Source organism: Dama dama, chromosome 18 (assembly GCF_033118175.1).
Source record: "Dama dama isolate Ldn47 chromosome 18, ASM3311817v1, whole genome shotgun sequence".
NCBI classification, from domain to species: Eukaryota; Metazoa; Chordata; class Mammalia; order Artiodactyla; family Cervidae; genus Dama; species Dama dama.
In genome coordinates, this window is record NC_083698.1 from 7195947 (window position 1) to 7221873 (window position 25927).

Here is a 25927-nt window from a genome sequence, read left to right on the forward strand (position 1 = left end):
AAACTAAAAATAGAATCACCGTATGACTCAGCGGTGCCACGCCCAGACGTGTGTGTGCGTGCTCACTGTCGTGTCTGAGTCTTCACAGCCCATGGACTGCAGCCCACCAGGCTCCTCTATGCGTGGCATTCTCCAGGCAAGAACACTGGATGGGCTGCCATGCTCTTCCACAGGGGACCTTCCCGACCCAGGGATCGAACCTGCATCTCTTAGGCCCCTGCATTGCAGGCAGGTCCGTCCTCTACCACTCGTATCTCCTGGGAAGCCCACCCCTCGGCACTCCTGGGAAGTCACCATCTTCCACATCCTTGAAAGCTTTTACGGATCTGAACCTGTTTGCTCCTCCAGCCACATGTCTGCTTCTCACTCATATAAACTCCTTTTATTCCAGTCTTCCCCATGCTATCTGCTCTGTCCAGAGCTGTCCTCCCCTGAACTCTTTCGTCTGACAAAGATTCACATCTGCTAACTCCTCAGAACCCCTTCTTCAGAATGGAATGGCCACTTCTCCTCTGTGCTCCTGGTGCCCTGCATCAAGTCCCAACATGACACTAACCCACTGCATTATCATAGTCTGGCCCTACAGTAAGTTCTGGAAGGACAGGGAAAATACTGTGTCTACTTCATCCTCAGCAAAGCTTGGACACAAAGACACTCAAAACATTATTTGCCAAATGAATAAATACATTAATTTACTATTGTGAATAGTGACATACTATTTTAGATAAAAGTCACCCCTTAATAATTTCTAATCATATAACATTTTTGGAATTAACCCCATTATCCATATTTCAAGTGAGCATAAGCATGACAGAAACAAAACAATCATTTCTCAAGGAGTGATGCTGTTGAGGTTTAAACCAGATAAACTAAATGGTCTTTCTGATAAAACACCTGGAGCAGAGGTGACTTCTAAATGCTTCACCACCATCGTCATCACCGTCATCACCACCATCACCATCATCCCCACCACCATCATCATCCCATCACCATCACCACCATCACGTTAGTAAAATGAAATGCATCTCCGCCACATTTACCTCTTCCCCTACTCTTTCTATGTTTATAATGACATATACCTATATCCTGAATTGAGACAGCTCAATTTAAGGACTAAATCCATCTGTTAGATTGGGCAAATGTGAATATCATTCTCAAGAGAAAAAATCTAAATAGATGCCTACTGGCATATATCCCAGAAACAGAGGTATAAACAAGAGAACCCTATCCATTCATTTCACTCAGGATTCAGAATTTATAAAGAACAACAGCAAAAAAAGAATGCTGCGTTTTCTTCTCTAGATGTTGGTGATCAAAAAGTATAATAAAAATGAAACTCACAATTGTCTCTGTGTCTGGGAGGTTCTTGAAAACGAAGCACTGTCAGAATCATGAACAGGATACAAGGCCAGAAGAATTCAGCCAGGGAGAGCACCTGGAAAGTTGTCCAAAAAATTAGTGTCTAAATGAATCACAAAATATTATGAGATCTCCATGTTAAAGGAGGGTTCATGGGCCAGACCAGGCTTCCTTTAAAGGAAGTCATTGTCATCCCTCCCGTGTGTCCCTAACAACAAGCATTAGAGACGGGCCCCACAGAGATGTGTTCACTGTATCCAGATCCACAACTGTCAGCTCCTTGTGCTTCTCCTACCAGACCTGGCTTCTGTTCCTCCCCTTTTCCTCCACATTTTCATTATTGAAGAACTCATGACATTAAAGAAATTAAACAAATAATTTCATCCATATTTCTCACACTCCAACAAATTCACTATTTTTATTTTTCTCATTTCTTTAACATGTCTGACTTTTCCATACAAGTAGATATTTTTCCAGAGTTGGTGGTGGCAGACACTTGGTTTCATTTTATGAATATTTTCAAGTGTTGCCACACACTGTTTTTAACTATCATCTTACTGGTTATGTAACATTCTTACAAATGAATGTATCATAATTTACATCTTTTGTCAATAAATTTTTTTGTAAAAGTAATTTTCTTTAAAATTACTCTGAGATTGGAACAAACTCTGAAAAGTCAGATTATTGGAGTCAAATCTCTTGACACAGATCGCAAAAGAGCCATTCATACAGATTGCAGTAATTTGTATAATCCTGAATTTTCAAAATCAAAAGAAAAGGAACTGACATTGATAGATGGAATTTAATTAATTAAGAAGGAAACACCCAAAGAATAGCCTAATGAAAAATTAATAGAAAATCCTCAATTATCACAAGATTATTTTCATTGCCAACAGTCTGCACTTGGTTTCTGGTGCATAATGTTCTTCTGTTGGCTTCCACTCAGTTTATAAAAACAAAAGCTTATAGCCAGACACAGACCAAGCAAGGCATTCAGTAATGGCACAGACAAAAACCTCAGAATCTGCAGGTTAGGAAGTTAAGGATGCTGTCTACATGAAAAAGCATGTCCTGTTCTTTCAGACTCCAAAATCATGATGAACTAAAGTGAACTTTACTGCATTAGTCTTTGAGCTACCATGGCCCTACTTGGTCCCAGCCTTTCCCCAGGAGGTCAGCAAACAGCAAACAGCAAACCTGTGTGGCCAGGTGAGCACATGTGGTCTGAAACCATAAAGACAAAACTCAGGTGGGACAGAACGTTTCCATCCCTGGTGTAATGAAAGAAGAAAAGAAAGCACCCTCTTGAAAATGAGTCATGAGGAAGTATTTCTCGTGCCAGAAACTGTATCCTTATGGAAAGTTCTCTGAGAAAGTGCTGAAAACCAACACCACCCACCCTGACAATAAAGAAATGTTCGAGGGAGGGCACCCTCTGGCTCAGTTCAGTTCAGTCACTCAGTTGTGTCTGACTCCTTGCGACCACATGGACTGCAGCACGCCAGGCCTCCCTGTCCATCACCAACTCCCAGAGTTTACTCAAACTCATGTCCATTGAGTCAGTGATGCCATCCAACCATCTCATCCTCTGTCATCCCCTTCTCCTCCCACATTCAATCTTTTCTAGCATCAGGGTCTTTTCCAATGAGTCAGCTCTTCGCATCAGGTGGCCAAAGGATTGGATTTTCAGCTTCAGTATCAGTCCATCCAATGAATATTCAGCACTGATTTCCTTTAGGATGGACTGGTTGGATCTCCTTGCAGTCCAAAGGACTCTCAAGAGTCTTCTCCAACAGCACTGTTCAAAAGCATCAGTTCTTTGGTGCTCAGCTTTCTTTATAGTTCAACTCTCACATCCATACACGACTACTGGAAAAACCATAGCCTTGACTAGATGGACCTTTGTTGGCAAAATAATATCTCTGCTTTTTAATATGCTATCTAGTTTGGCCATAACTTTGATCCCTCTGGCTTAAAGGATAGTAATTAAACCAAATTAATTGATTTAATTACCAAAGGTCAAACACTGCCGAAGAACTTAAGTCACCTGTTCATTCTCTGTAACAAATGAGTCATTTCTTGAAGTACAGGGGTGGTGGGATGTCTGTAATTAATTCTGGCTAAATATAAACATCAAGACTGAAAATATACCTCAGTTTAAACAATAACTTGACCTCATTAGGAAGAATAAATACATAATTGAGGAGGTTGAAAAAAAGTTAGTAATAAAATTTTTATTATTAATAAATAAAATGTTAATAATATTTTAAATAACATATAATGACATTTATTATAACACTTATAATAATTATTTTGTTATTAACTTTTTTATATTATAATTTAAATAATACTTAAATTATAAAATGTTAAAAATAAAATAATAAAATTTTTACCAGCTGAGCCACCAGGGAAGCCCCTAATAATATAAGAGAGCCCTTTTTTTAAGACAAGCAAACATAAAGAAAACTGAAAATGGCTCATAGAGTCAAGACTCATATAGACCCTTTTATTTCAACATTTATTTATCTGGTTGCACCAGGTCTTACTTGCGCACGTGGCATCCTTGGTCTTCACTGTGGCATGTGAACTGTTAGCTGTGACTTATGGGGTCTAGTTCCCTGACCAGGGATGGAACCTGGGCCCCCTGCGTTGGGAGCACAGAATCTTAGCCACTGGACCACCAGGGAAGTCCCACCCTTTTGATATTATAAATTCACAAATAGATGCATGGTTGGGGTATTCAAAAAGCACAGAAAGAATACAGCCATTCTCCCAAAAGATTTACACAGTTTTCTTAGCTCATTTTTATAAACATAAATAAAAGTAATGAGTGTTTTTAGAAACAATTTTTTGGGATCAGTACTTGTAGATCAGCTCCATTGTGTTTAAAGACGACATAAGAAGATATGGTCAATTTTAATTTATTTTTATTAGTTGGAAGCTAATTACTTCACAACATTGCAGTGGGTTTTGTCATACATTGACATGAATCATTGGCTGACTTTTGTAAGTATAATTTTGAGGTAGCACTGTTAAGGAAGACTTTTGAGTCAAAGTATGTATGACTTTTTAATTTAGATTTTAATGGGTAGATATAACCAAATGCCATCAATAAAAATATTTTCTCCAACTGTTTATTAGACTTTTTATTGTCTAAATCTTTTTTTAAATATTTATTTATTTGGATCTTAGTTGTGGCTTGAGGACTCAGTAGTTCCAGCACTAGGGCTTAGTATCTCTGCAGCATGTGGGATCTTAGTTCTCCAACCAGGAACTGAACCTGCGTCCCCTGCATCTCAAGGCAGATTCTGAACCACTGGACCACCAGGGAAGTCCCTTGTGTAAATCTTTTAAGCAATCAGTTTATCAATCTAAAAAGATTGATAAAAATAAAAATTTTTAGTATCTAGATTTTTTTCTCTACACATAAAAACCGCCATAATTTAAAGGATCTTGTCAAGACCAAATTAAAATAGGCAATGGCAACTGTGAAATTATGAATATGTGTCATCCCAGTCATAAAATCAATGCCAAATCACTAGTTTCAAATGAGAATAATATTTAAAAAAAAATAAAACTCAGCCTCTCTGTCCTTGTGAGATGGCCCACACCCTGTGGGATGTGTTTCTCTCTAAACAAATCCACTTCTTATCTACCAATAAATAAATAAAACACTTAGAATTGAAAAGTTTCTCTGAAGATCTTGAAGTAAAACTCCAATTAAACATAAAATTAGAGTAACTCAGTTTTTTTTTATTTACAAGCCCATCAGTGAGCCTCTGAGAAGCAACGGCAGGAAAAATCTTCCACTGGTCTGAATGTGAACTTCCTTGGTTCAAAAGAAAACTGTGGACGCACCCAGGTGTGCTGTGTGGTTGTCCCTTGGAGTGAGTGAATCACCTCCTCTCACAGGGCTCTCTTTCCGCAGGGCCATAAAAGCAGTCTCCTCTCTCTCCTCATACTTTCGTCTCATGTTTTCTTCTCCTGTGTTGTTATTGTCCTCGACTCACTTTCTGGTTAATTTTTGTGCTTCCCCAGGTCTCCCACGCTGCAGGCCCCCTAGGCACGGCTTCTCAGCGGCAGGAAGGGGTCCCAAAGCCGTGCTAGAGGCAGCCAGAAGGAGATACTGCCAGAGTCTCTGCTCTCAAGAAAGACAACCTTCTGGAAGTCCCACTAGTGCTCACAAAACAGGAACCGCTCTTCCAAACAACCACAAAGTCCCCTCTTCCTGCCATGAGTGCCAGCAGAGAGGCTCCCCCCGGAAGTGCCCAAATGCCTGATCTGTGGCCCAAATTCCACATCCCACAGTGACGGTTATGGATGCTCTGCCCTCAGTCCCCTCAGAACCACGGCATGTGGGGGGAGCCCTTAACACACACACACAAATGTACACATAAAGGAGCCCTGGGTGAAAGGGTATACTGAAATCTCACAGACTTGTCCTCTTCCCAGACACCATAAGAGAGAGAAATGAAAAGAAACAAAGCGAGAGGAGATGGGAAGGGGGGTCACCTGCCTAACAGGGGATCCCCCACCAGGGCTCAGTCCCAACGCGGCCCAGAGTCTGCAGAGCCAGTGACTCTCCCCACCACACGTGTCTGTGGAGTCAGAGGCCCTGAAGGAATCCCCTTTTCTCTTGCTTCTGACCCCGGGAGTGAGGAAACTGCTGCCGGGGATATTCGAACGACACACAGAAAGTGAACAAGGAGCTAACTGCTGGAGACGCTCCCTAGGCTATGCACAAAAATGAGAAAAGAAGCCACAGTCAGAGAATAACCTCCCTAACTGGATAGGTGAGTACGGTATAAAACCTCTAACAAGGTTTGAAGGAGGGCTTCCCTGGTGGTTCAGGCGGTAAAGAATCTGCCTGCAATGCAGGAGACCCACATTTGACCCTTGGGTCTAGAAGATCCCCTGGAGAGGGGAATGGCAACTCACTCCAGTATTCTTGCCTGGAGAATCCCATGGACACAGGAGCCTGGCGGACTACAGTTCGTGAGGTTGCGAAGAGTTGGACACAGCTGAGTGACAAGATGTAGGAGAGTTCGGAGCCCAGCGAGGCTAACACAACTGCACATCATCCCCACCAGCTCCCCAAGCCTCCCTCCTTCCTGCAGGAGAAAACCGGCACATGAAGGATTTGCTCAGACATTGCACCCGAGTTTGAGGGAGAAATCAAACTCATCTCAGGTTTACTGAAAAGAGAGTCAAGGACAAATGCAACAGCTGGGCTAAGCTGCCCAAGGATGGGTCAGATGAAAAGAAAAACAGCTGTCTAAACATTGTGAAGGGAAACAAAACAAAAGAAAGTCAAGGAGCATGACTGGGAAAGAAATAACTCAAATAATATGAAGACTTTCTTTATATCTGCTTCATAAAGAACAATGTAATAAGAACAAACATTCAGAAAATAAGAGCTTAGGAAAAAGATGCTAAATGAAAAAAGTGGTTACAGATCTAAGGGAAAAAAAAAAACAACAAAAAACATTACTGTGGAATTCTAAGTGATTTAGAAACCAGAAAAAAGAAGTTAGATACTGGTTAAATATACTTTCTACATTAGACAAACAGTTTGAGATAACAGTGAATTCTTAAAAAATGTTTTAAAGGCAAATATTAACACAAAAAGCTAATAGAATCAGCTTTGAAAAGGAAAACTCCACAGTATAATGATAACTGCTATACTTAAAACAGAGATTCCAACAAATGTAATGAAAAATATGCTCAAAGATGTAACAGTAGAATTTCCCTAAAACAGAGAAAACTGATGAAAATTGTTTCTCAAGACTGAAAGTATGCTGTAATTAAAAAAAAAAAAAAAAAGTTGCAGTTGACCTAGAGTTATTGAACTCCCAAGATGAAGAAAAAATACTCAGTTCAGCTCAGTTCAGTTGCTCAGTCATGTCTGACTCTTTGCAACCCCATGGACTGCAGCAAGCCAGGCTTCCCTGTTCATCACCAAACCCCAGAGCTTGCTCAAACTCATGTCCATCAAGTCAAAGATGCCATCCAACCATCTCCTCCTCTGTCGCCCCCTTCTCCTCCTACCCCCAATCCTTCCCAGCATCAGGGTCTTTTCCAGTGAGTCAGTTCTTCACATCAGGTGGCCCAAGTATTGGAGTTTCACCTTCAGCATCAGTCCTTCCAATGAACACCCAGGACTGATTTCCTTTAGGATGGACTGGTTGGATCTCCTTGCAGTCCAAGGGACTTCCAAGAGTCTCCTCCAACACCACAGTTCAAAAGCGTTCATTCTTTGGTGCTCAGCTTTCTTTATAGTCCAGCTCTTACATCCATACATGACTACTGAAAAAAACCATAGCTTTGACTAGATGGACCTTTGTTGGCAAAGTAATGTGTCTGCTTTTTAATATGCTGTCTAGGTTGGTCATAACTTTTCTTCCAAGGAGCAAGTGTCTTTTAATTTCATGACTGCAGTGATTTTGGAGCCCAAGAAAAGTAAGTCTCTCATTGTTTCTGCGTCTATTTGCCATGAAGTGATGGGACCAGATGCCATGATCTTAGTTTTCTGAATATTGAATTTTAAGCCAACTTTTTCACTCTCCTCTTTCACGTTCATCAAGAGGCTCTTTAATTCTTCAATTTCTGCCATAAGGGTGGTGTCATCTGCATATCTGAAGTTATTGATATTTCTCCTAGCAATCTTGATTCCAGTGTGTGCTTCATATAGCCCACCATTTCTCATGATGTACTCTGCATATAAGTTAAATAAGCAGGGTGACAATATACAGCCTTGACAGACTCCTTTCCCAATTTGGAACCAGTCTGTTGTTCCATTTCCAGTTCTAACTGTTGCTTCCTGACCTGCATACAGGCTTCTCAGGTGGCAGGTAAGTTGGTCTGGTATGCCCATCTCTTTAAGACTGAATTACAAAGGAACAATTTCCCTCCAGGGGACTAGAGAGAAAGCAGGTGAGGCAATATTTAAATAACTAATGGCTGAGAATTTTCCAGAACATATAAAATACACAAGTTTCACTGATAAAGGAAATAGAACACATACCAGGAAACAGAAATCCACATTAATAACTTCAAATACAGAAGTCAGAGAGAACATCTCAATAGCAATTCAAATAATAACAACACATGACCTCAAAGGAATATGAGACTTACCAAAAGCTCACTAATAGCAGGAAACCAGAAGACATTGAAATATCTTTAGATTCCTTGGAGAAACTTGGTTGATCTAGAATTGTGTACCCAGAAAACTCATCTCTCAAAAATGAGGGTAAAAGAAAAGTTTCAGATAACCAGAAACAAGTTTATTCAACATAAGGATACAGAACAGATGCAAGTAGAGATGAAAAAGATAAAGTAGGTAAATAATAAATGAACTACAGTAATATCAAACAAGAGACTTGAAAACACAGAGCATTATTATACACACAGAGGAGCACTGCCTAATAAAAGAGGTGTTACAATAGGAAGCTATAAAATGTTATGCATTTATACGCTTAACAAATGTAGTCAATATATATAAAGTAACAATCAACAGAAATACAGGGACTGAATCCTGGCCACAGCAGTGAAAGCGCAGAATCCTGACCACCAGACCACCAAGGAACTCCCTGTATTGGACTAGTTTTAACCTATAAAAAAAGGTTTGACATAAGACTTACTTTTTGAAAAGGCATTACACTTGTTTTCCAAAGGTGTGCTCAAGACTGCGTACAATAGCATTATTTGTGAATGGAAAAAATTGGAGGAAGTCATGCAGGAAAAAAAAGAAAGAATAGGAGGATGGATCAATAAAATACTGGTGCACTAGAGCAGTAAAACAAGTGAACGAATTCCTTTGTTAAGCGGCGTGTACAGCTCATAAGGGCTGGGGAAACAGCAGAGAACACACAGGACCAGAATGCTCGCCCAGAAGGAAGATGTGAGCGCCTCTGGAAGCATGTGGAGCCCAGCCTCCAGCCCCACAACCAGGAGGCAACGCTAAAGACACAGCTGTGAAGAGGACCAGGCCTTCCTCCAACCATTTGTTGTCATTGCCCTGAGTGCTCAAGAGTGCTCATTCATCCATCACCTTATCCTCCCAATATCAGTGAAGTAGGAAAGACAGTACTGGTTTCACACACTGGCGACCACAGAGAAAATTCTTTTCCCTGGAGCCCCTGAACCTGTTTGTGATGGAACCTGAATCTGGAGACTAAGCCTCGTGCCTGCAAATTAAATACGCTAACTTTCCATCTCACTTGAACAAAATATCTTACACATTGAGTTTAAACCCTTCTTAAAAACCTCCAAGTTGCTCTGGTAGCATGTGGGTTTGATTACAGCTGAAAACCACAAAAAATAAAACACGTTGGGACAAAAAGCAAAATTGTAAACGAAGAAGGAAAGGAGGGTCCTTGGAGGGAGGAGCGGGTCACGAGATCTCAGAGATCTTCCTGAGAAGAGGAAAACAGCTTAAAAAGGTTCAAATATCCAGGACGCTGAAGTCCAACCTGTAATTAGGCTGCTGCCCTTCTCCTTAGAAACAAAGGGCTTTGCAGTAAGCGTGAAATTCTATTGTGTCTCTTTGGAGTGCTCAGGTTTCTGGGTGCCAGGCACTCAGGAAAGGAGACTTTCCCAGAAGTATTATAAGGTCCCTGCTATAAAACACTGCAAGAGAAGTGGGTTCAGACAAAGAAAGAACCAAAGTCCAACCGCAACCATCAGCTGAGCTGGTCCAAATCCACCGCTGCTCAGAGCCGGGGCTTCCGACAGTCCCTCCTTCAGAGTGTAAACTTCCCGCCCAAGAGGACCTTTTGCAAACCTTTAAGTTGGTTATGGAGTTAGTTTGGTACTGAAAGGGAGAAACAAACAAACTCTCTCTTTCCTTGATTTTTTGAGCTTTATATTGAAAAACTATTGCTTTTCTTTCAAACCCATACTTTAAACATTCATTTAAATGCATATAGCTGATTCACTTTGCTGTACAGCAGAAAGTAATGCAACACTGTAAAGCAACTATACACCAACAAAAATTAATTTTGAATTTTTTTTTTAATTTAAAAAATAAACATTCATTGGACACTTCCTTCTTTTCAGCACTGGTGGGGAGAGTTCGGAGTAAGTCATAAAAATGAATGAGAAATAAATTCTTCCCTCAAGGACTGGAAGGAAACAAACAGGTCCCCCAAGTTAAAGGGAACACTGTTAGGAGGAACACATTGGTGCAACCTTTCCAAAAGTCAGGTGAATTATTTGTTTCAAAGCAGCAGATGTGCAGACTTTTTGAAACAAAAATTCCAATTCAAGGGATGCTTCTAAGGAGACAATTGGAAAATACCTACCCCCCAAAAGTGATTTTGATATTGTTTCCTGCCACAGCTAAGTCATACAGAAGGCTCCAGCTGAAAGGAGGCGAAGGTTATAGGCGAGGAGAAAGGCAAAGGGAAGCACATCCAGGGACTGACTGCTCCGTCCACAGGGACACAGATGGCCAAGATGACCACAAGGCACAGAAGAGGGGGGCTGAGAGCACCCTCCCCCCAGCACCCACTCACACCCAACACAGTGCTGATCCAAATTCTAACTGATATCACTGTTAACTCAAAAATGACGCTAAAATAGAACTGGTGAGCATATATGCTCCAAACGCAAAGAAGAGCTGTGAAAGAGTATAATCCTACAAAAACAGTATAATAGAACATACTGAAGTGTGAGGGCATGCGTCAGTTGCTCAGTTGTATTGACTCTTTGTCACCCCACAGACTAAGGCCTGCCAGGCTCCTCTGTCCATGGGATTCCCCAGGAAAGAACACTGGAGTGGGTCACCATTTTCCCCCTCCAGGGGACCTTCCTGTCTCAGGGATCGAATCCGAGCCTCCTGTGTGTCCTGTACTTCGGGTGGATTCTTTACTTGCGGAGACATCAGGGAAGCCCATATTAAAGTATAGGTGCTTTTTAAGAAATGAAATTGGTGCAAGAACAGATATGCATGAAACAGCATGGGAAGTCCAAAATAGACTCAACTATGTTTCAAAACATACGACAAGAACCTTTTTGGTTCAGAGAGGCAAGGAAGCATTCAAGCTTTGGTCAGGCCACCTGAATTTGGATTTGATCACAAAGATAAAGTAAAGCCTTACACAGTGCTCAAACGTGCACTCTGAGTAGACAGAAGTCTAGAATAGTACATTCAATAGTAGAAAAACTAGAAGGCGGTAGGAGAATGTTGGTCAAACCTAAGGATGGATGAAGTATGAAATTCCTGCAGTTTGGGAGTTACAAAAGACTTCAAAGAGAAAGAGAGATAAGATACACAAACTTAATCTGAACAGTAAAAATAAGGAAACACAAAAAAAGAACAACAAGCTGTAGAAACTGGTAATACATGTAGCGACGTCTTAATAACCAATGAGCAAGAGAAATTGCCAAGCCTCTAATTATGAAATTGGAAGAGGGACTTCCCTGGTGGTCCAGTGGCTAAGACTCCACGCTCTCAGTGCTGGGGGCCCAGGTTCAATCCCTGGTCAGGGAACTAAATCCCATGTGCCACGAGGAGGAGTCCACACGCTGCAACTAAAGATCTTGTACACCACAACTAAGACCCAGAGCAGCAAAACAAATTAAAATAAATAAAAATTTATCAAAGAAACTGGAAGAGAATGGGCAGTTTGTATGCAACTATATATATGTTAAATGCTCCTTACACTAACCCTCAAGGTAGGCTATTGAATAAGCCCTACTATGCACACGTAGATGACACACACACTCTAATGGCTAGAGAACGACAGGGCCGTGAGACAGAACCTGGACACGCCAGCTGGCATCACAGCAGTTGACATCCCTTCTGGAGAGAAGCCACCGACAGGCAGCACAAACCCTCGAGATGGATGGTAATTTGAGTTCCCTTTGGCTTACCTCGCTATTTTGGATTTATTCTAAGACCATTACTTCTTAAGCAGGCTGGGAACAAGGGAGCCGCCTCAGGAGGGCAGTTCAGTCCCTGTGTGTCTGGGTCTGACACCACACCACACCGGATTATGAGGCTGCACTAGAGACAGGGCCCTCTAGCAGCTCCGCATGGAGATGGCCAAACCATCCCCAGCAAGAAAGGATTTCCTAACCCTTGTTGTTTGTAGCGTCCTGTCCTATTCAGCCATACGGGTGCAACCTTTCTGGAGCTCAGCTGCTCTTCTGCTGCTGCTGCTAAGTCGCTTCAGTTGTGTCCAACCCTGTGCGACCCCATAGACTGCAGCCCACCAGGCTCCCCCGTCCCTGGGATTCTTCAGGCAAGAACACTGGAGTGGGTTGCCATTTCCTCCTCCAATGCATGCATGCATGCTAAGTCGCTTCAGTCATGTCCAACTCTGTGGACCCTATGGACAGCAGCCCACCAGGCTCCTCTGTCCACAGGATTCTCCAGGCAAGAACACTGGAGCGGGTTGCCATTTCCTTCTCCAGCTCTAGCCCTCAACAAATAAACCTTGCACATGTTTTCTGAAGGCCGTTCACTGGAGGAACTTGGGAGGGAGCCCTGGGGTCCCCAGCAGTGAGGCTCCGGACCCAGGGAGTGAAATGGGACTGAGAAAACCTGCCAGGCAGGCTGTGGCAAGACCAGGCAAGTCTGGATCCTGATCTGAAGAGGTGCCGGTCTGAGGCCACTGGGCTGGGCAGCACGACCCAGACCCAGGCTGGAGGGGACGGGCAGAGGAGGGGCTCCCTGCGCACAGCTCCGCCCGGTCACAGCACAGCTCTGCTTCCACTCCCAGTCTGGCTGTTACGGCAGCCCCTGGCCCCACCCTCAGCTGGGGTTCTGTAAGTCTGAGGCTGAAGGAGGAAACTGAACAGGCTCTGTCCTGAAAGCAGGACTCCATCTTGGGCTGGACGGTGAGCTTTCTGCGCAGTATCTATGGAAACGATGTACCAACTGGAAAACCAGGGCCTCCGGAAGGAAGAGCCCCAGGGCTCTCCACTGCCTAAAAGAAAACCCTAATTATCTGTGTAACTGAATAGAACCGTACAATCTCTTATGCTTATGGAGGTGTGACCACAAGCCTATTGATAACTGTCCACTGTTAACTACCCAGGCTTACTAGGCTTAAGGCATATGAATCATGGGTTAACTTTGATAGTATCTTTCTTTTTCCTTTGTTCAGACTAGTTTCAGGGAACCTTATACACTTAGGGTATATAAGGTTTTCACAAAAACTGGTCGGGGTCCTTGGCCAAGAGGAGACTCTGCCTTGGGCCTGCCGGTGTAATAAACCGCACTCCACTATCTGCATTGTCCTTCTGAGTGAGTTTGTTTCCCGGAACGCACTGCTACAACGAGACAAAGCTCAAGATGAGATGCAGGCACCATGCCTCTGCTTCCCTCTGACCAGCCCTAAGGAACGATTCTTTTCCAAATTGGCAGTGGAAGAGACTAGGGTATCCAGGCCAGACTCTTGCCAGGAGCTTCAGCTTCAAACCAGTCCGTGCTGGTGAGCGCGCCCCAGGACCAGGGCGGACAGGAGGGAAAGGTCCCCAGCAGGAGAGAACCAAGGGGAGAGGAGATGCATACGGAGGGGAGAGCGCAGAGCTGACCTCAGGGCGGGGCCCTACAAAGTGGCCCCTGGAGCCTCAGCTGGAAAAGGCACTCTTCAGTCTAGAAGGTTCCCCAGGAGACAGCCTCAGCTCCAAGACAATTGCATCAAACAAGCCCCAAGGTCCTCTGTCTCTGTCTCTGCAGGTATTGTTACTAGGAGGTCACGTTGGTTTGTTTGGGTTTTTTTCAGTCTTCCTAATCATTGAAAAATCCAGGCCTATCCAGGCTAAAGAAAACAGGGAGACTCCAGGATTTCCATCAAATAAGGACGCAGCTTGTTTTGTGGTTTTCAGTTGTTTTTTTCCCCCACAGAAGCTAACCCACCATCCTAGAAACAATCTTCCTCGTGAAGATCTTATCATTTTCCCTCCCATATGAAAGAAAGTAAAAGTGTCAGTCGCTCAGTCATGACCGACTCTTTGTGACCCCATGGACTGTAGCTCACCAGGCTCCTCGGTCCATGGAATTGTCCAGACAATAATACCGGAGTGGGTTGCCATTTCCTTCTCCAGGGGGTCTTCCCAGACCAAGGATCAAACCCACGTCTCTTATGTCTCCTGCACTGGCAGACAGGCAAGTTCTTTATCTCTAGCACCACCTGGGAAGCCCCTCCCTCCAATATGCTGGTAACCATTTCAGCAAAAGAGTGAAGCAAAGAGATGTGTTTTTTCACTCTGACAGACAACCAAACTGAAAAATGAGAAACTGGATGCCTTGCTTTTGAAATCCCGTCAGTTTTCCATACCTTAAAAAGACTGGATATTCTTACATTCTTAAACTCAGGCAGTGACGCAGGACAGCAGGAACTTCCAGCCAAACAAAACCCTGAATAAGAGGCTTCCTTTGCAGGCACTCCTGGAGCACCCTTTAAAATCACCTTCTGTTCCATTGTTTATTTAATTGCCAGTGTTTTGAAAGACTGCAAGGGAGGAAAACCGAGCTACAGCCAGAGAATTAGAAGCAAATTTAGATAAATCATAATGAAAGAAAGGGCTCTGCTGAGATCATGATTATGACCAGAGGGAAAAGCAAACAAACCCAAACCGCCTAATTTGGGGCTGCCCCACACTCTGAAAGGATGCCTGCCTTTCCATACGCCATTGTTTCCTAGATCAATGCTCTGAGTAAACCAAAAACACATGCAAATGACCTTTGCTGACCTTCCCTGACTGGGCTTGTTTCCTACCAGGGCCCAGGCCAGCCGCAAGGACCCCGCAGAGGTGCACAGAGGCAATGCCCACTGAAGCTGGTCAGCTTTGTCTCTTTAGCTGGACAGAATTCTTCTGAACGGCTTTCCGGTTTTAATAACAAGGAGATTAAACCAGTCAATCCTAAAGGAAATCAACCCTGAATATTCATTGGAAGGACTGGTGCTGAAGCTGAGGCTCCAATACTTTGGCCACTTGATGCGAAGAGTCTATTCATTGGAAAAGACCTTAATGCTAGGAAAAATTGAAGGCTGGAGGAGAAGGGGACGACAGAGGATGAGACGGTTGGATGGCATCAATGACTCAATGGACATGGGTTTGGGTGGACTTTGGGAGTTGGTGATGGACAGGGAGGCCTGGCGTGCTTCTATTCATGGGGTAGCAAAGAGTTGGACATGACTGAGCAACTGAACTGAACTGGACATAAATTCAGGTGGAGAAGCATGGCTCATGGCCAGGGGATATTTGTCAGTGTTGGAAAGGTTTCTTAGAAGTGTCCCACCTGATCTCCCCTGGGGCCACCACCAACTGCCGTTACCTGCCCATACGCAGGTGTCCTACATCTGAACCAGAAACCTGCTCCAGGAGATTATTCCTTCAAGAGCAATGAGTCAGCATGAGACACATCCTTCAGGCATCAAGAAGTTATTCTCAATAGTACACTGGGAGGACTGTTCACACCCAACATGAGAATACAGTTGGATAAATTATGCATATCCCACTGATAAACTACTGTCCATTAAAACCATTAAATATGAAGACTAAGCAACAACTTTTAAAATATTGTGATTCAAAGTGAAAAAAAAAGCTATCATTTTAACCGCATAAAAATATTGTATTACACCTACCAAATGACAAGACCACAAAAGTAGCAGACACATTTGGATAATGGCATTTTATGTGATTTTTAAACTTTTCCTTATTGCTATAGTGCTGTTTGTGCAATAAACAACATTCAAGAGAAAAAATAAATAATTTAAAGTAGTTATAAAAATGTGCTTGTATTAAAACCGACTTTTTCCAAGAACAGAATTTCAAAAATCTATAAAACTAAGAATTAATATAAGTGTGATGGGTCCTATTCATTCATTCTATACTATCCCTACTATTTTTCTCTGTTTGAAATGTCACTAGTAAAAGTTTTCTTAAAGGAACTATAATAATAAAATCTAATAGAAATGAAGGGATTTTTAAAGTAAATATAAAAAGAAACATGCTTCTCTCAGTGGTATACTCATCTTACATGCGGTGCTCAATTTTTATTCACTAAGGAAACATTTATTTGAGGCCATGTAGTCACTCGGTCGGATTGGCTACCCCCCACCCTGTTTCTGCCGACACCCCATTTTCATAGTCGGGAAGCTGCTGTGAACAAAGAATTTACAGATGACCACTGGAGACCAGGAGGAAGCTGTGAAAAGTAGGTCAAAGACATTCGCCCAGAGGGGCCCTGGCCTCAATATGTGCAAGGCCATCGCGTGAGGAGATGTGAGCTCCTCCTTGCGTGTGGTCCCCAGGGCTCCATTCCAACCCACTCATGCGGCAGGAGCCACAAGTTGCCCTTGGATCTCACTCCTCTGGGTCACCTCCCACCCCCCATCCCCCATGGATGTCTGAGACCCCCATCTCTACCATCTCTGACACTGGCCAAATGAGAAAACAGGTCTCACTCCTATGCTAGGCATTGCTGCAAACGCGTGGCATGCATTGACTCTAATCCTTCAAACCATCTCCCTTTACAGGGAGGAAATCTGCCTCAAGTGAAGGAGGGAAGGCAAGGTGGGACATGCTCTCAGCACCAAACCCCGGGGTCATCAATGCTCCTTTAGTGTTACACGCAGCGCCGCGGTGCATGACTGTGTGCAAACATCTCTTCCCATTTGTGCAGGGACACGTGCAGAATATTTCCCCAAAGATGGATTCATTACACACGCGCTTGTAAACCCCATCACGTTCTCTGTCCTAACCTGTAGCTCTGTGAAAGCAGGGCACACCTTTGGCAGGTTCCGCAGGCATCTATTATTAGCACACAGCAGAGATGCAATAAATATCATATTCCTTTCTTCTTTCACTCATTCAATAAATAGTTATTGAACACCTGTTTCATTCCAAGCACTGTTCTGGGTGCTGGGAAATATGTTGGTGAACAAATCAGAAAAAACTCTCAGCTCTAAGGGACCTGACAATCTAATGTGAGTTCCAGAGCAAATGAACCAATCAGTAAATTCATGATGTGTTATGAGGTGATAAATACTAAGAAAAATAAGGCAAAGATTGATGGGATACAGGAGCTACCATTGAAATGAGTGGTCAACAGACCAATAAATGCATAAAATATTTCTGAAGGGGATATTTATTTCAGCAGCATTCAGTCGTGAAAATATTAAAACAATTCAAGGGTCTGATAATGAAGGAGAGACAGGCGGTCCTACTGAGCTGTTCTGAGGTTTAAATCAGTGGACAAAAAGCAGAAAGTATGGAGCCTGAGAACCTAACTTCTACCCACAACATTCTTTCAGAGGAAAATAGGCTTCATTCCCCCCCAAACCAACTAAATGTCAATAAAATCTGCTTTTCATAAATTTGAAAACCACTTTCACAGACACCAGTGCACTGACAATCCATCAAAAGCAAAGTCTGACTTGTTAGTTTCTGACCTTCAAAATTCTGCGCAAATTTCCAACTGAAATAATTTTCATCCTGAAGATCTTCGCATGAGAAAGAAAGCATCTTTTTTAAACATTTTTTACATTATTTTGAGGAAGCAAGAATATTTTGCAGATGAGGATTTAGCAAAATGAAATTCAATGTCAAACATTGAATTTCTTCCAAAAGAAGAATTGGTCAGCATACATACACAGACACACACACACACACACATTCCATATGCTAAGTGTGGACCTTAAAATCAGAAATGATGCAGATATTACTGCAGGCCTACTTCTACTGGAAATGACATCTCCAAGTGTTTGTTTTAATCTTGTAGCATTAGGAATAAAGCATAGTGTAATAATAGAAATTATTAAAGCATAGGAATAAAGCCAAGTGTAATAATAAGCCATTGAGTCTACCTCATTAAAACACACCCATGCAGGATATTTATGTAGCATCAGCACAAATTTCGTTTGAACAAGTCCAGTCTACTTAGGAGAGCCTTGCTATGCAATTTGGATGCAGCTCCCAAGAGATGTGAATTAACACTAAACATACAACATCAAATAATAATAGAATGGATGCTTCTTGCCAATTCTGGTTACCTAGGCTGTGTAGCCTCCTGGTTGGCAGTTCGTACCTATGGTGTTCTGTTTATGCATTAAAAGGATGTAATGCCCTGTCCTTTCAACCAGAAGATTTGCAGTTCAATTTTACCACAGATGCTCAAAGTACCAGTTCAGTTCAAATTCTCTTTAAAAAAAAAAAAATAGGTTTTTCTAAATTAGCAGTTTTCTGACCGAATGCTGCAGATGATCAGGAAGGCTCAGCTTTTGTTAATTATACTTCAGCCTGGGGGGTAGGTTCTGGATTTCAATAACCCAGTGTCCCCCAGTTCCGTGAGTGTGTGGGGTGAGCCAGATCAGCCCCTCGCCCCCACCTCACCACCCTCTACGACCCCGGAAGCCTGGGGGCATGCCGCACTCACCGGGTGTCTGATCCTGCACAACCAATTCTTCCAGACCAGGGCCCGGAACTGGCGCCCCGCCCGCCCCATGCCTGCCCTCCAGGGCGCTCAGGACTCCGGCCCCAAGCACCCGGCTTATATTGGCCTCCTGGGCGAGGCCGCTGCGGATTAGTCAAGTCCAACAAAAGTGAGTGATGCAAGACAACCTGCAGGCGACTGAACAAGGCGGCATCGAATGTCCTCCTGCTCTGCATGTGTTGAGAAATCTTACCTTCTCGCTCAGTCCAGCGTCGGGGAGAGTGGGGTTACAGAGGCAGCCTCCGGGCCCTGTAGGCGCGCACACGTCCAAGGACCCACGCAGCTGCGGAGCGCGCAGCCAGAAGCAATGCTCACATTAGCGCTGCCGCTTTCCCCTTGACGTTAACCGGATGGAGTTACCCCCAGCCCTCCCTTGAAACCTCCGCGGTCACACCAATCCAGGACAACAGGCTCCTTTTCGGACGCCCGGTGGCAGGTCATCAGTGGGAAGGAGATGGGAGGACAGAGGGAAGCAGTGTTGGTCTCCGGGGGATGGAAAGAAGATGCTTCAAGTTCCACTGCGCTGTCACGGCCCCCTTAATCCACGTGTTTCACCTGTTTTCCCCCAAAAGCCCAGGAGGCCTGGCCGACCTCTCCTGGTTCTGTGAGTAATCCCCCTATGCTCTCCCATCTGTAATTTATCGCTGCCCCTGGAGAAAAGCAACTGACAGAGCTCTGGGCACCCGGTTGGAAAGCAGTGAGAACCAGCAAGCTGCTGGCTCCTCTGAGCTCGGCTGGTTTTGCCACACCTTTATCTTCCTGACCAGCTGGAGATTTCAGCTGGGCAGCAGTTGCTCCATCGCCTAGTGGCCAAGGCTCCTGGGTTCCTGTGGACTCGGTGTTGTGGTCAGGAGGATGTCAGGCAACCAGATTCCTGTGATCTTCCATTTCATAAAGCCACTTTCACAAGCTACCAACGTTCCATCAGTGGGCTTTGCAACAGGAAAGGGCACCGGCTTCAGCAGAGTCAATTATCCTACAAACCTATTTTATAAAAGAACATCATTTTAAAGTCGTATTCTAGGGGACTTCCCCGGTGGTACAGTAGTTAAGGTTCTGGGTTTCCAATGCAGGGGGTGCAAGTTCCACCCCTGGTTGTGGAACTAAGATTTCACATTGCTATGCATGAGGCCAATATGTAAATAAAATTTAAATATTCTTCTATTTGTTAAGCTTCCCAGGCAGCGCTAGTGGTAAAGAATCCGCCTGCCTATGTAGGAGACTCAGGTTTGATCCTGAGTTGGGAAGATAGCCTGGAGGAGGAAATGGCACCCCACTCCAGTATTCTGGTCTGGAGAATTCCATGGACAGAGGAGCCTGGTGGGCCACAGTGCATGGGGTTGCAAAGAGTCAGACACGAGTGAGGGTCTGAGCACTTCTTTTATTTGTAACCCAGGTGGAAGCACCAAATTGAAGGTCATGGGGGTGGAGGGGAAGCGCACAGTCCTGCCTGATGCTCCAGCCACAGGGGGCCTCCCGCTGCTACTGCTGCTAAGTCACTTCAGTCGTGTCCAACTCTGTGCGACCCCATAGACGGCAGCCCACCAGGCTCCCCGTCCCTGGGATTCTCCAGGCAAGCACACTGGAGTGGGGTGCCATTGCCTTCTCCACAGGTGGCCTCCACGCCTTCCTAAAACCCAACCCTTTTGCAGACAACACTTCACATCCCAGGGTACCGTCATTCTTCTTAAAAAATCCAGTGTAAGGAAAAGCCCCCAAGCATGGAGTTTCCCCCATTTCATCTCACAGCGGCCAGTGCTCTGCTCACTTGCCCATGGCTTCACTCGTCCTTCTTTGGAACCATGCCATAAGCGTGGCATTCAGGTCCCAATTGCACCAGTGAAGGGGGTTCCTGCCAGGGCCGCTGTCCAAGATTCAAAAAGTGACTTTTAGTTAAACAGAGAACTGCCAGGTGACTATGCAATTCCGGCACTAAGTATAAACCGCTAGGAATCCAAAAAGGGACGCGGCTGGGTCCAGGCACACCCACGTCCACTGCAGCACATTCACAACTGCCAAAAGCTGGAACCACGCACGTCCAGGAAGCCACGAGTGGGTCAACATATGGTGGTGGATACATGCACGAAACGGTGAAATGCGGACACCGCAATAACACTGAAGGTGCCCAGTGGAGGAAGGCGGACAGGAGAGGCCACACGCCTGAGTCCTGCACACGGGCGTGGGCAGAGGAGACAAAACCACAGAGCGTGAAGCCAGTGAGAGAGCTGGAGCGAGAGACGGGGAGGCGAGGTAGGGGTGCAGGGCGCAGGTCAGCCTCCCCAGGGGATGCCGCGCTCTGGGACCAGGTAACAGAGGTGGTCACACCCGTGGACGCACTGACCGTTCACTGTCAAATGGCCAGTTTTATGTCAGGTGCCCGTGACCCTCAGGGAGCTACTGTTCGGCGACTGTCCTCAGCCACCGGGCCGCGCTGACCCGAGGCTGAGGTGGGGTGCCGCACGGCCGGAGAACCAGCGTCTGGCAGCTTGGGCCACACTGGCCCCTCGCGGGGACAAATCTGTGGATCTGCCGCGTCCACGTCCCCACGAGTCAGACGGGAGCGGCTGCGGTCGGTTCGCCTGAGCGAAGCCAGGCGGACGCTCCTCCCAGACGGTGCCCACCCTCCCCGGCGCTCCGTACATCTGCCCCCGGCGACGGCGGCTCCCCGCGCGCACACGCGTGCACACGCAGGCACACAAACACACATGAACGCACATGCACGCACACCCAGGTGCAGGCAGACGGGCACGCACGTGCACACGGAGATGTGGCGGCCCGCGGCCAGCCTGCTGCTCCAGCTCGTGGGTGGAGGGGACACCGCCCGCCTACCCGACCCGTCCGGCGACCGGAGCTCCTTGCCCTCCACAGTGGGCGCATCAGCCTCCGGTCCAGGCCGCTCCGAGAGCGCAGCCTCCGAGGGTAACGTGCTGGCTAGAGACCCGAGGTGAGTCCTGCAAAACCTCCACGGGGCTTGAGGACGCTGGCGGTCGTGGGGGCCAGCGACGCACGCAGGTTCCCCCGGTGGTCACCTGCCCGCGCCCCTCTACAGGACTGCCCCTCTCCCGTCTCCCTGCCCCCCCCAGAAAGCTCCCAGGATGCGAACCAGCCCAGTGCCGGCCCCAGCCAACCTCTGGCCGCTCTTCTCCAGTAGCCAGCTGAGCCCGGAGGCAACTGTAAGCAATAATCGCGTAATAATAACTATAGCAGGACGGCTGGGGGATCGGAGGCGCCCCCACAGAGGGAGTGGCTCCTGTGCGGAGACGGGAGAGGGCTGCAAGACTCCGCATCCCCACGCACACAGCCTAGCGAAAAGAAGGAAGGAACCTGGGCCCCGGGAACTCCCACCGGGAGCGCAGCCCGGACAAGGAGACTGTGTCATGCTCGCTGAGGCACCAGGAGTGCTGTTACCTTGGCCATGGCCCACGGGGCGCTTTTCAGACACCGACCCTCCGTTACCCTCCCCTCCCCTCCCCTCCCCCTTCCTACCCTCCTACTCCCACTCCCGTCCCCCATGCGGATCCTGGGTTACAGTGATCCCGCCTTCTGCCTGCCCTCTCCCAGTGGGGTTCCCCACCCAAAACCCCGGGCAGCAGGCTCCCAGACTGTCCAGCGCCAAGAGCACTCACCTGTTGCCCACAAACACAGACACACATACCAGCCATCTTACTCAGACACCCTCCCGTATCACATTCTCTATTCAAGGGCCATCACATCCAGAGAGAAGCATGAAAGTTCAAATGCCACCATGACAATCAGAGGAAGACACCATGAGAGGAGGCTCACCCATCCCTCTTTGTTATAATGCACAAAAATGAAGGTTTGCTGCTTCATCGGTGATAGGAAACAGGAACTGTGAAACCTATATCACAAGGTAAGTGGAGGAAGAAAAGGAGTGTTATGGATGGAATTGTGTCCCCCCAAATTTATGCTGAAGCTCTAACCCCCGATGTGTATTTGGAGATCAGACCCTTAGGGTGATCAGACCCTAAGGCTGAGTGAGGTTGTAAGGGTGGGCCCTGACTCAATAGGACTGGTGTCCTTACCAGAAGAGGAGAGCAGAGATCACTCTCTTTCCACGCGCACACAGAGGAAAGGCCACGTGAGGATCCAGCCAGAAGGTGAACGTCTGCAAAACAGGAAGAGAGGCCTCACCAGAAGCCAACCCTGCTGACGCTTTGGCCTTAGATGTGCAGCCACCCAGCCTGCCGTGTTCTGCTTTGGCAGCCCTAGGAGGCCAGTGCAGGGGTCTTACAGAAGGGGTCTGGGAGGCTAGATTTGCATCTGTGTCTCTGCAGGTGAGGCTTGCTGGTGCTGGCAACTTACCTAGGTCTGGGCGTTCCTCTGGCCATGGAATACACTCAGATAATGGAGTTAGCAGAAAAGTCTTTGAAAGGATCCTGAGAATGGAACTCCTGGAGATTTTCTGTAAAGCTGATGTTTCCCTGGAGGGAGAACTGGTCACTCGCATTAGCACAGACTCCTGAGTGATCTGTGCTGGGCACACAATATGCCTCAGGCACCAGTCATTACAAATCAGGATTCCCTTCACTGACCCTTTGTCAGAAGGCATCTCATACCAGTTTATAAAGATAACATTTGGCTTCAGAAGTGATCACAGGGCCTGCCCCCAGCATCTGCTCTTTGCCCACCCTCACCCCACCCACCACTCCTTCATCCCACTGCCACTCAGCTGGATCCTTTGCATGAAGGTCTGACGCCCAGCAAGAGGATTTAGGTTAGCAGAATGGATGAGAGGCCAGGCACGCAGAGGAGAGGATCGGAGGGCTGATTACAGCCCTCTTCTATCCCAGCTGCACTTAGGTCCCGCTCTCCTTAAACAGGCCAGTTTCCCCAGCCCTGCCAGTGAGTGAGTGAGCGAGAGCTCAGTCGTGTCCGACTCTTTGCAACCCCAGGGACTGTGGCTGGCCAGGCTCCTCTGTCCATGGAATTTTCCAGGCAAGAGCACTGGAGTGGGTTGCCATTTCCTACCCCAGGAATCTTTCTGACCCATGGATCAAACCCTCGTCTCTTGTGTCTCCTGCAGCAGCAAGCAGATTCTTTACCACTGCACCACCTGGGAAGCCTTTCACAAGGGCTTTCTCCAGGCTCCCAAAGAGACAACCACATCTTCAGAGAGTAGGCTGTGAATTTGAATGCAGGAGATTACTTTATACACATGGCTGGTCCCTCTGAAAGGATATGGTAATGTCATTTGAAAGTTATAATGCAAATTCTTCAGGATCTTCAGGTAAAATTGCCTCTTTGTCTCTGTTTAAAAGTTTTATTAAAATTAGGGACAATAAGCAATTAGAAGTTTCATAGCAGAAAGAATTTCCATGACCCAGTTGTACCTTATTTAATTGCAATTTTTATTACAAATCTTGAAAAATAATAACCTCGTGGGCAATTTAAATAATGTACTTTTCTCTGATACTGAAATTCTGTCTTTCTAATTTCAATAATTTCCCATGAATCTGAATTAGTTTCTCTTTTTCCTCTAATAGAACACCATAACACCAATTTGGATCTAAAAGATGTGCATTCAAAAGGCAATAAATTGACCGGAATATGTGGTTTTCATCCTCTAATGCCACCTGGTGCCCACTGAGCTAAGAAAATGAAAAGATATCCTCAGCAATCCACTAAGAACAGTGAGAGAAGAGTTGCCCAAACCTATGACACAAATATATGGGCGTGGAGTAGGATTCCTGCAGTCCCCTCTGGACAAGCTGAGGCCTGAGTCATGCTTCTTGTACCTTCCATTTGAGTTGTATTTCTCCAGGAGAAAACATGAAATGTGATCTCTGTTTACCCCATGGCCGGAGAGTTGAGCTCTTTTTAATTACTTCTTTATTTCTTTAGCTCACAAGATCGCTTAGTTTTGTGGCATGCAGACTCTTAGTTGCAACATGTGGGCTCTAGCTCCCTGACCAGGGATTGAACCTAGGCCCTCTGCACGGAGGATGAGGCATATCAGCCACTTCAGCACCAGGGGAAGTCCTGAGAGTCGAGTTCCAATTGGGAAGCCTGGGACCACATGCACGGTGGGCTTCCTCTGCCCCTCTCTGCCACACTGCCATCTCCACTCCACCAGCCTCACAACGGGTTCAGGAGACAGTGGAGAACCAGCCCTGCACACTCAGGCCCCTGTGGTGTCCCAGCCCCACCCTGGAGATAACGTGAGAAGGAAGAGAGAGTGGCTAAGGGTCTCCTGTAAAAAAATAAAATCTTTCCATTCAGGTTTCCCCAAGAATCCCATCTGCTTACATCAGACAACTTTATCTGGACTCCCAGGAAAAGAGACACACAGACAAAAATCAATGAATAGCCCTCCAAGTAACTCTGCCTTATATCTGGATCAGTGGCCTCTTGACCTAAAAGCTCAGATGTTGAGTCTGGTTCTGGTTACAATGGATTAGGCACTTTCTATCCTTCTTGTCCCATTGAGAGCAGCTAAAACTCCTGGACAGAATATAGAAAGTAACTATTGGAAAACTGAATAATAGCAAATCAGACTCGAACATTGATCCATATGGTGGTGAGTTTCCTTTTTGTTTTAAGGGGTTTGGGAGGCATTCCTTCCATACTGCCTGCTTGACAGTTGAGGGTCCCCCAAATCTTGGAAATGTGAAGAAACTCAGATGGGGAAGCTCCCAGAATAAAACCTCTTCCTTGAGCCAGAGGAGGTACAAAGAGACCTCACGGACTTCTCTGACGGTCCAGTGGATAGGAATCTGCCTGCCAATGCAGGGGACACGGGTTCGACCCTGGCCTGAGGAGACTTCACTTACCATGGGGTAACTAAGCCTGCGTGCCACAACTACTGAGTCTGCACTCCGGAGCTGTGAGCCACAGCAAGAGAAGCTGCTACAACTAGAGAGTAGCCCCCGCTTGCCACAGCGAGAGAAAGCCTGTGTGTAGCAGCTTTAGAAAGAGAGGCTTCACAGTATGTGTGGAGTTCTGTTGGGCCTCCTGAGCCTCTGGTGTAGACCCCAAAGTAGGAAGGGCAGCCGCAGCACAAGGACCCTAAAGGCCCTGCTCCCCAGCCGGGGCACCAGGAGAAGGTGACCACAGGGGCTTCTGTGTGGGGAACATCACAGATCACACGGGGCAGAGAAG

General features: G+C 45.9%; 1 protein-coding gene and 1 non-coding gene across 2 annotated transcripts in view; both read right to left on the minus strand.

The window, feature by feature from the left end:
* ABCA13 (ATP binding cassette subfamily A member 13) overlaps positions 1-18820 on the minus strand; it is a 374898-nt gene extending 356078 nt beyond the window's left edge. Inside the window, exons 1-2 of the mRNA XM_061166289.1 lie at positions 18752-18820; positions 1342-1435 (exon numbers count right to left, since the gene is read on the minus strand). Of these exons, the coding sequence (XP_061022272.1) occupies positions 1342-1435; positions 18752-18820 (163 nt within the window). The remainder of the gene's footprint in view (positions 1-1341; positions 1436-18751) is intronic.
* TRNAG-CCC (transfer RNA glycine (anticodon CCC)) lies at positions 3974-4046 on the minus strand. The gene has a single exon. It is a non-coding gene; the product is annotated as a tRNA-Gly (tRNA).
* Positions 18821-25927: the final 7107 nt, after the last annotated feature.